At 31.3% G+C, this 11,334-nt stretch overlaps 1 protein-coding gene across 1 annotated transcript; it reads right to left on the bottom strand.

The window, feature by feature from the left end:
- Positions 1-9,211: 9,211 nt before the first annotated feature.
- Positions 9,212-10,703, bottom strand: LOC112771547 (protein OXIDATIVE STRESS 3 LIKE 4). The gene is made up of 2 exons (XM_025816315.3): positions 9,963-10,703; positions 9,212-9,872 (listed from the first exon to the last, which is right to left on the bottom strand). Exons 1-2 carry the CDS (start codon positions 10,229-10,231, stop codon positions 9,371-9,373), a joined length of 771 nt encoding a protein of 256 aa, XP_025672100.1. The 5' UTR covers positions 10,232-10,703; the 3' UTR covers positions 9,212-9,370.
- Positions 10,704-11,334: the final 631 nt, after the last annotated feature.

Raw genomic sequence — 11,334 nt, 5'->3', positions numbered from 1 at the left:
GTTGATACGAGTTTCTTGAATCTTTATCAGTTCTTTCGTGAGTGAGGAGTAGTTTATCCTATATTTCTTTTGTGGTTTTGTATCTTGAGACTTTTCTGAATTCTTCATAGCTAATTGCGCAATACATCAAATTGATGGCTTTGGCATTTAGCTCCATTTTCTTTTTGCCTTTATCGTTCCACTCAATATCTTCTTTTGGAACAACATCTCCTTCCTCATTGAGTTTGGTAGGAGTGTTTGGTCTATTGAGAATGAATTTCCAAATATTATAGTCAATGTATTGCACAAAAATTCTTATCCTTTCTTTCAAATAGGCATAGTTAGTAGCATTGAAGAATGGCGGCCTATTGTTGGATTGTCCTTCCATCATAGTATATGCAACAATATTGTTTTTCATGGATCATTAACTCCAAGCTATGAAGCTTGCCCCTTAAGCCTAAGCTCTGATGCCAATTGAAGGTTCTCAAGTGAATTGAGAAAAGGAAGGTTGAATCAAGGAACCACTTTGAATGTTAAAGATAAATTGTGCAGAAATATGATTTCAAGAGATAAAATGAGTTTTTGTCTCGTGCTTAACAGAAAAAAAATATGAAAAGAGTAGAAGGAAAAAAGAATGAGACCACAATATATCCTAATTCAGCCACAAAGTGCAATATGATTTACGTCCAATCTCCACCACAATAATGGTAATATTACACTATGATCAAATTGAATGACAACCACTAATACCAAGAGACTACTCTTGTAAGAACTCCTAAGCAATTTCAAGTTTAGTCACTCACCTAGGTGCTAACCCAACCTAGTTAAGTAGAACCAAGTGCACTTAATCCTATGAGCTAGGACACCTCTTTTGAAATCAGACCTTCAAACAAAATTGAATTGATTTTTGTATTTTCACTTTTCTTTGTCTTTTGTATCACTCAGTGAAAGACTTAATTCTAGACAAAGATAAAACAAGAACACATATAAGAAGAAGAATGATGATCAAGTGTATCAGATCAGATGTAATTCTCAAGTCTCGTTGTTCTTTGCATCCAATCTTCTACTTGATAGCTTGATGAGCTTTCTTCATGTAGAAGAAATTTCCTTTTATCTTTGGCTAGTCGTTGCACACCTTAGAGCACCTAACCGTTGACAATCAAGGAGGAAACCTTCCTCTTTTGTTCTCTGAACTTATGGCAATAAAAGGAATCAGATGTGCATGTGCAGTACGTTAATAAGGAAAGAAAGGATCTTTTTTTCATTAAATTGAAATGTCCAGCAGCGGTCCTAGCTATATTCCTTGGAAAGCATTTATAGTTCTTTTGATTTGCAATATCCTTCCTATCTTGATATGATTATTCTTTATTGATTTCTACAATGTTTCATCATAAAGTAAATTATAACAAGAAATAATTAAGTATGTTTGTCATCATAAGGTACAACTTAAATCTTGAATCAATAAAATAGATAAGTCATTTGCTAAATACGAAAGTTTTGTCACTTATAAAAAATATATTATTAGTTATTTTTATCATATTTTCAAATCATTTAGGGATTGTTTTATCGAAAATATTTTTCTGAATTTTTTTTGTTAACGTTTGAATTTTTTAGATATCGAATGTGAAATCTAGTCTGCTTCTACACGCTTGTTTGATAGCACCTTTGTCGACAAGCTTGGAAGTGCAGTCTTGGATGAAGGTCAACAACATCACCCCAAACTCCGATGTCGCCAATTTACTTGGATGGAGCCATGACATGAATCTCGACAAGGATAATGAGGATGGAGAAGAGCAAGAGTACAAGATTTATGCGATAGGGATGAGGACGACGCGAGTGGATGGAGAACACCAGTTGATGTCCTGGCCTTTGAGGTGGTTTTTGGTGGAATCGAACTCGTCCTCCGATTTGGTTTTACGCTATTAATAAAATTCTAATTTTTTTATATTTAAAATTATTGAGAATTTTCATTTATTATGTCACATGAAATAACTAATTCTATGCAACTAGTTCACTCTATAAATTAAAAATATTTATTCAAAACATTAGAGATGGTAGCAGGGAGAAATTATTAAAAAATGCAAATTTCTTTAGTGAGTAGCATGATATTCTTATTCCTTATTTAATTGCTTCTTATATAGAAAGGCATGGACACTTGCGTCATAAAAAAATATCATAATACGATTGCGCATTATTTCAATGTGAAGATATTTTTGTTACATTTGATAAGCGGTTACAAAATAGCAACCCCTGTAGGATTAGAACTCTTTCCTTCGAACACTTGCTTGTTTCTAGCATACTATAGTGAAGATAACATCGCACCAAATCTCACTGTCCAATTTCCAGATATAGACAAGTTCTTATTGAGCCAATCCATGTGATTCAAATTGAAAAAATCAGCAACGTGGTTACCTGGCTACAGCAAATTTCAGGTAGCTCTAGCAAAATAGCAATCACGAAGCACATGCATAGCTGTCTCATCAGCATGTTGACATCTTGGACAAGTTGCATTTTGTGACATGTGTCTTCTAACCCTTTCGGCATTGGTGAGGATGGTGTCATGAGCCACAAGCCATAAAAAATACCGAATCTTTTCCGGACCTTTCCATCTCCAAATGAGTTTGAAAATATAATTCTGGATTCCTGGGTCATTTTGTACGGAGTTATAGGCAGACTTCAAGGAAAAAGCTCCATCAGCAAAGTTTGCCCACACAATATGATCACCTTCCTTCCAAGTAGAAGGAGGAAACATAGCCAAGATCTTTTGAACCGCCAAGTTCGGAAGCCAGCTTTTAAGCTTAACCACATCCCATTCACCTGAAACGGAAAGGAAATCCGTAAGTAAGGTACCTGAATCAGAGGCAGCCTTTACCTGAGTGTGAATATTATTTAAGCTTCCTAATTTAGGAACCCAATTATGGTCCCAAAAACTTATTTGTGACCCGTCTCCTATACGCCAAATAGAATTAGCTTGGACATCATTCCAGGACGAGCAGATTTCCTTCCATAAATTAGACTCATTCTTCCTCCTATTGATAAGAGGAATAGTATCATTTCCACATCTGTACTTGGCCCTCAGAACCTTTGACCAGAGAGAATCTTTCTTCTCGATCAATCCCCAACCTGCTTTCATCATGAAGGCACGATTTAGCTCTCTAGCGTGTCTAATCCCAAGCCTACAAGAGAATTTCGGATTGCTTACTGTCTGCCAATTCAACAAATGGAATTTCCTAGTTTGCTTAGTTTCTCCCCAGATAAAACTCCTGCATTTACGGTCAATAAAGTTACAAGTAGCAATAGGCAATAAAGCAGTCTGCATAGTATAAGAGGGAATGGTAAAAAGGACAGATCTCACCAAAGTGGTTCTTCCTGCTAAGGAGAGGGAGGAAGCCTTCCAATTGTTAAGTCTCCTGTTGATCTTAGCTTCAATTTCCTTGTATGTATCCTTAGTCACTCTGGAATGGATGATCGAAACTCCTAGATATTTTCCCAGGTCGTCTGTTCTAGAAAAATTCAAGAGATTTCCTATATCATTTCTTACTTGGTGCCCCACATTCTTCGAGAAAAAAATTCTAGTTTTTTCACTGTTAACTTTCTGACTCGAGCTCGTACAGAAAGCTTCTAGAACTCTCTTAATGATGTCAGCCTGTTCCATACTAGCTTCAGAAAAAAGGATCAAATCATCCACAAAACAGAGGTGAGATAAATCAGGAGCTTCCCGACTAAGTCGAATAGGCTTCCAAAACCCCATACTGACCGCATCATTAATAAGATGAGACAGTCTCTCCATGCAGAGGGCAAAAATGTAAGGAGATATTGGATCATCTTGACGGATACCCCTCGAAGGCCGAAATTCATTTAAGGCATCGCCATTCCAAAGAATTCTCATCCTAATAGTAGAAATGCAAGTACATACGAGCTCAATAATGTTCAAGGGGAGGCCGATGTCGTTCAAAGTCTCCCGAATGAAACTCCACTTCAACCTGTCATATGCTTTTTCTAGATCAATTTTAATAGCCATTCATCCTTTAGAGCGCTTCTTGTTTCTCATAGAGTGAATGACTTCCTGAGTGATGATTATGTTGTCTGAACTTGGTCTCCCCGGAACAAAGCTACATTGGGTGGGGCTGACAATCTTATCCATAATTCTTCTCAACCTGTTAGCCAGGGTCTTTGTAATCACCTTGTAGGAGACATTACATAAACTATTGGGTCGCATTTGCTTCAGATTGATGACTGGTTCCACTTTAGGAATAAGCGTGATAAGGGTCTCATTTACTTCACCTACTTTCACAGGGTTCATAAAGATTCCCTCAATAAGCCTGTACAAATTAACACCCACTCTCTCCCATTGGTTCTGATAGAAAACAGCCTGAATACCGTCAATACCGGGTGCTTTAAGGCTTCCCATCTTGAACATCGAATCCTTAATTTTAGAAAAAGAAAACATGTTGCCAATGATGTCCAGATCTTCTTGGGAAGAATAGGAAAAGAATCCCTCAGAATAAACTCAGATTCAGGGGTATCATTCGAATAAAGATTGATGTAGAAATTAGAAGCTATATTTTCCAGGACAATTTTATTACTGACCCAATTACCATCAGAATTTTGTAGGCTTTCCACCTTATTCTTTCTTCTTCTAATTAAAGTAGTACCATGAAAAAATTTGATATTACGGTCCCCAAATTTAATCCACTTACATCTGGATTTTTGGAACCACATCACCTCTTCTTGAACAAGAATTTTCTCATAGTCCTTCCAAAGAGAAACCTGCAAATTTTGGAAAAACCGATTATTATGAAAAGTCATATTAGCAGTAATACCATGTAATCGTCTCATAATTTTGTTTTTCCTTTTATGAATATTGCCAAACACATTGAGATTCCATGATTTAACAACATTTTAGAAATGAAAAATGCAATCAGACCAAGAACCAGCAAAATTAACCATATTCAAGAAGTCCGGGTGAGTCAAGCAGCCATAAACCTAAAGGGTCTAGATATTAATTCGTTTGATATTAATTCTTCTAGATTTCATGGCTACTACAAATCGCTCATTTTTTGCAATGAAAATAACAATGATATGATTAAAAAAAAAAGGATAAAAAATGACTTTCTCATGAATAATTTGATTATTTATATTGAAAAAGAATTTGTTAAAATATTTAATTACGATTTAATTATTGACTATTTTAAGTCTCTCAAAATTCAAAGAGTTTTATTTTAAAATAATTAATAATCTTTATTTATAAAATTATTTATTATTATCATATTAGTGAAGTGATAAATTGGACACCAAAAAAATATTAATGATAAATTTAAAATTAATTATATTAACAAGTTTCATTTTAATACAAATATTATAATATAATTTGTGGTAAAAAATTTTACCCCAAAAATTATCTGAAGTTATGGCACTGTATTGAAATACAAAGACTTTTTTGTATAAGGGGTCACAATGATTTGTTTGTTGCAAGTTGCAAGTGGCAGATGATATAATAACATGCTTGCAAATGCAACAAAGTGTAGAAACCACACACACAAACAATGTGGTCCCCCCTCCCTTCTCCACCACCAAGATCTTGTCAAAGTCTTATCCTACATACTTCCGAATATTTGAACAATGACGAGGTTTCTCTCTTCATTTGCCTTTTCTTACTTTCACCCCCCTTTATCATATCTTATCCTATCATATCATATCCCTTCTAATTCATGCCTCTTTCCCACTTTTTAGATCTTCAATTTAGTCAATTAAAATTGACGAATCACAAAATTTTTAAATAGAATTTAGATTTATAACGGATCAATTTTAGATAAAAAAATATTTTAATATAATTATTATACAATTAAGATTTAGAATTTAAAAAGATTTCATATTTGTATTATAAATATATTTTTAGATTACTAATACAAATATGAAAATTTTTAAAGTCTTGGTTGTAAAAAAAGGAAAAAAATTGTTAATCTAACACTATTGATAAAAAAATAGCCTCATGAATCAATATGGAATATTCATGAAAATAAGTATGCTATTTTGACTTTTTTTTTAATCATCTTTAAGTATTTTAATATATTGTCTATTAAAATAATTGGCAAATTTTTTACTTTAATAATATTGAATGAACAAAATGTGTATGTTGAAATAACATTATTATGACAGACAATTGGTGTGGAGGTATGATATTTTTGGCTGATGTAGATTTTGACAAATGTATGGGGAAAAAATTGGAACTTCGGATCCAATGTAATATTCTTTTGTTTCTCAGTACTTATACCTTATATAATACAGAATATTGGAGGTCCACAAATTCAAAGGCTTTTTTTATTTAAATAAAAATTTCATTATTTACATTTTTATTCAAAACCAAATATATTTACGCATTTATCAATTATTTGGGTATTTTGCTGGCTTCATGCAATTATTTTACACATTAATAACATGTTTGTTGACCTTTCTTAATGACAACTTTCTATTATTTTAAATTATGATATTCTAAATTTCAGCTCTTATGCTATATTGGAAGATTATATGTTAGCCCTTTTTTTTTTCAAAATCAGAAGCTCCAATAACGATTTTTTAGATGCCAATAAATTAAAAGATTGATTTAATTGAATTTTAAAAAAAAAGTATTAATTGTTTCACTTAAACTTTATAAGTTTGTAAAAGCCCAATTTTTTCTAAATAGAAACTAAAACTAAAAAATTTAATTTTTTATTAGTTTTATTTTTTATATTTTATTTAAATCCAATTAAAAGATTTTTTAATGACATTTATATTTTAACATATTTCACTGGCAAAATTAATATTTGAAGACATTTCGCTAGCTTAAAAAAATTATGAGTAATGTTACACATCTAAATCCAAGTCTTTTTATGAATCAAGTCTAATTAAATTAAACAACAAGATTTAAAATAATATTAGTCATAACTGATTTTTATTATGTTAAATCAACTTAATTAGATTTGATTAACAAAAAAATTTGGATATGTAATATTATTCAAAAATTATATGTAAGCCAGTGAAATATGAGTAATTTAATCTCGTTAGCTAAATATCTTTTATTTAGTGGTTTTTTTTAACAAAAAATGGATTCTTTTATTTAAATTAAAATATCCCCCTTCAAACCATGTATCTTGAGCAAGAATTCCAATGGATCTAAAATAAAATCTTGTATGTTATACTTGAAAAGTCAGCTTGACCCACCTTATCTACTTAACCCAATGAGCAACAAAGTCGAGTTATTATATTTATATATAGCTATGTGAAGCAACCTAAAATGGGAAAATGCCTACCTAGGTTGAAAGATAGATTAAGACCACACACACTTCAAATTCGATTCTTGTTCAACTCCGAATAAAGATAAAGGAAATTTTAATCCACTCAGTTTCAATTTCATTTGGACTATGTTATATATATAATATATATTTAATTTGGTTGATGCACATCTTAAATATAATTTTTTCACTATTGATTGATTATTTATTTCTCTTGCGAAACTATTGGTAAAATCTATCATATAAACTAATAGTAAAAAATTACAATAGAAATGTGTTTAATCATCAAATTAGTGAAATAAAAGTTTTTTTTTTTGTATAAATAAATTCAAGTATAGAATTCATTTATAAATTTAATTTCCACTCTAAACCTCCTTCGGAAAATGTTCACCCTGCACCCTATTTTTATCCTCCTCTTGGTTGAGGAATAAAAATGAAATTGAAATGCTTATGAATAAACTTTATATATAAAATTACATATAATGCCCATTCATGAAAACTCTTACACATTGTTTGTATCAAGAGAATTTGGAGGGAAAAAAAATGAAAGGAGAGAAAATGGATGGAAAAGTAGGTTTTTTGTTGTTTGGATGAGAAGAGAAAATAGAGTGGAAAGAAAAAAATTTATGTGGGACCCACTAAAATATTTTCATCTCAAGGATGAGATGAAAATGAAGAAAAATGTTACAAACATAAATAAAATTACATATTTACCCTTTATTATTAATAAATTATAACTTATATATAATATAAATAAGGGTATTAATATAATTTTATACTATTATGATTTTCTTTCTTTTCACTTTTCTTTCCATCCAAACAAAAGAAAATTTTCTTTTCATTTTCTTTCCATCTATTTTCTCTTCATCCAAACACCATATAAATCACTCTATTTTTTCTTCTATTTTCTTTCCTCTTATTTTCTTTCCTTCCATTTTCTTTTTTACATCCAAACAAAGCCTTAGTCAATTTCTACCCTTTAGTTCTTTTTGGTTCTTTCATAATTCATACTCTTATTAACTAAACATACCAATAAGTAAACAACCCCTTACTTTTTTTTTTGGGGGTAAAAAACATACCCTCAATTTGTATCCTTAAATAATACCTTTCAATAAGTCAATTTTTTATTTGAGAGATTCCATTCCAAAAACAAAGTGGACACAACTTGCAGGTCACAATAATTAAACAAATGATTTAGCTAAAGAGTGTTTTAGAGATATTATTTAAGAAAGTAAAAAAGAAAAAAAATTGATTCTTTCAATCTATCCATGTATACAAAAGTTAAAAAAAAAATCTATATTTAATTTATATTTTCAATTAAAGTTTTCTACTTGTGGTATTCTCAAACAAAATCCATAAACAAATCTATAAAAAAAAATAAAGTCATCTTTTTTTTCAAAAAAAAAAGAAAAAAAGAAAAAAGAGAATTATAAGATGTATGAATCCTAAAAGGATAGGATAAGATTTGTTAAGATACGTTTCTAAATATTGGTCAAGTGACCATAATTTTCAAGGATATTTGCCACATATCAATTCCCTATTGGCCCTTGTGCAAAAGAAAAAAGACCAATCAAACTATGAAAACGTGTAATAGCACTCTATCTCTTCATAATAGCCTTGTGTTCTTTTTATAATGTTTCTCTCATTTGGATGTTTTGGGTTCTCCTTTTGTTATATGTGAATGTAATCCGATCCAACATCCATATCCACAATACAAAAGATAATAATAATAATAATAATAAAAGAAAAAGGATATGAATAGTATATTCTCAAGTTTTAACAAACAAACAAAAGAAAAAGGAGAAAAAATATGTAAGGATCTAATTGGTTTGTTTGTCACTCATTTTCTATTTTTGTTGTCAATGCTATCTACCTTCAAATTTTAAACAAGCACTAAATGAATGATTTTGATTTTTTTTTTCTGGTTATGTTTATAAATTAATATATCTAAATATAAATTTCATTCTCAAAAAAGTTATCAACTTTTATATATATGGGAAAATATGGCTTGCTTACTATAGTCACACTAGTTAATATTTATAGCTAATTACCTAATTATCCTAATTTTTATTTAATAACAAGAACAAGAAAAGAATAAATAAAAACCCAAATTTGAATCAATCATCATGATCTTCTTCATCAGCATGTTCTTGTAGATCTGCTAGAGAAAAACTCCTAGTCTTGAAGCTCCCTAGCCTAAGTCTCATGTGAGCTGCATAAGATTCAGGTACTATTCTGGTGTGCCGCACCTGCACCTGCACCTGCACCTGCACCTGATCCTCATGCTTCTTCTCCTCTGATAAGGATGATGAGGATGATGAGGATGATGTAGAGGGAACTTTTCTAGCTTTTCTTTCTTGGAGATCATCATCATCATCATCATCATCATCATCAACATCAACATCATCATGATACTCATTCACAGGCAAAAGAGGCATGGATGTGGGGTTTGACTTTGACCATGTGTAGAATGAAGATTTTCTCCATTTAGAAGCAATCAAAACCCTTCTTCTCTTATTGAAAGGGCTTTCTTGCTTTTGCAATTCCTTCAAATTGTTCACTTGTGATAGATCCGTGAAAGACTTTGATTTCCCATCAAAATGGCTTGATAATCCTCTCCTAAAACAAACAAAAATTGTTGAACTACTTTGGTAATGCATGCAAATCTCTGAAAACTAATCAAAAAGAGATGAAGGATAAGAAAGATACTTGATTGGAAGAGAATCTTCCAGAGAATCCAAAGAACCCAAACCAGGCTTCAAACCGCTCTGAATCTCTTCCTCATCCCCACTGTCGTCGTCGGGGGTTCCGATCGACGACGACGAGCTCTCCGACAAGTCGCCGGCGAAGAATTTCGGCTGAGCCGAGATCCGAAAAGCCGATCCCAGCCTGTCTTGGTCCGCCGTGGCAGCGGTTGGCGGCGGCGGAGGAGAAGACGAAACGTCGATGGCGAAGGTGGGACCCACCAAAACCTCCATTCTTAATAAAATGCTGGTAACAAAAATCAATTATCAATTTCTTAACCTTGCAATCTTGGAGATTTAATTCAGCAGATTCTAGAATGATCTCTTGGATTTTCTTTTTTTTCTATTTTAGATTTCACTCGATTACTATGCAACAAGTTTAGAGAGAGAAAGGTAAAGGAGGATTTGCATTTTAGAGAGAGAGAGAGGAAGAAACAGCTAAAGAATATAGTGAGACCAAATCACAAGTTTTTTATATATGGAAATGAAAAACTGTTGAAATCGAAACAAAGAAAGAAAAGAGATTAGATTAGATGAGAGAAGGTATTTGGACACGTTTCTTGATGACGTGGCAAGGACATGAACCAGAATAAGGGTAGTTGGGTTGTAACGTTGATTATGGATTTATGCTTCTCTCTATGATCAATGAGTCTATACTTTCATTACTTTCTTTCTTATAATCTTATCCTCTTGTTTCCTTTTATTGGATCACACTAGCCTCATGCTTCCCTTATTTAGGTTTTTTAATTTAGTGAAAATTATAAAGTTGATCATTAATAGCTAGCTGTTAAATGATAATTATTTAATGATACTTATTTATTAATTTTGTATGAATTTTAGTGTATCTGAATTTTTATTATTTAATTTTTGGATTGATTGAGTAGTCAGCTTATTCGTATGCTTAATAAGTGTTAGAATTTAAATCCTATTTTATGTATGTAACAACCCATTGGCCAGTGACATAGCAGACCTTTAAATAGAGCTTCGATTCGCAACCGATCAGTCCTTAACTTATTGGTTGGAGAATATCGTGAACAAAAAAAATTAATTTTTGTTTAGAATAACACAATTTAATTGTAATTTTTCTTTTTTTTGGGTACTATTTATTGTTAAGTTCAATTTTTATATATTCTTATAAAATTAATATTTATACAATTATTTAATTAGATTTATGTGTTTATATAATTTTTAAATAATAAATTTAAAATTATTTACTTTTAATAATGTAACAATATATAATTAATTATTGGTGTAACATCTTTTCTTACACAAGCAGTGTATTATTATGTGTAACTGAGTTTTTACAATTTGACTTTTTATAGGAGTTTGTTAAAGAA

Source organism: Arachis hypogaea, chromosome 18 (assembly GCF_003086295.3).
Source record: "Arachis hypogaea cultivar Tifrunner chromosome 18, arahy.Tifrunner.gnm2.J5K5, whole genome shotgun sequence".
Lineage (NCBI taxonomy): Eukaryota > Viridiplantae > Streptophyta > Magnoliopsida > Fabales > Fabaceae > Arachis > Arachis hypogaea.
This window is presented reverse-complemented; position numbering and strand designations above follow the sequence as displayed.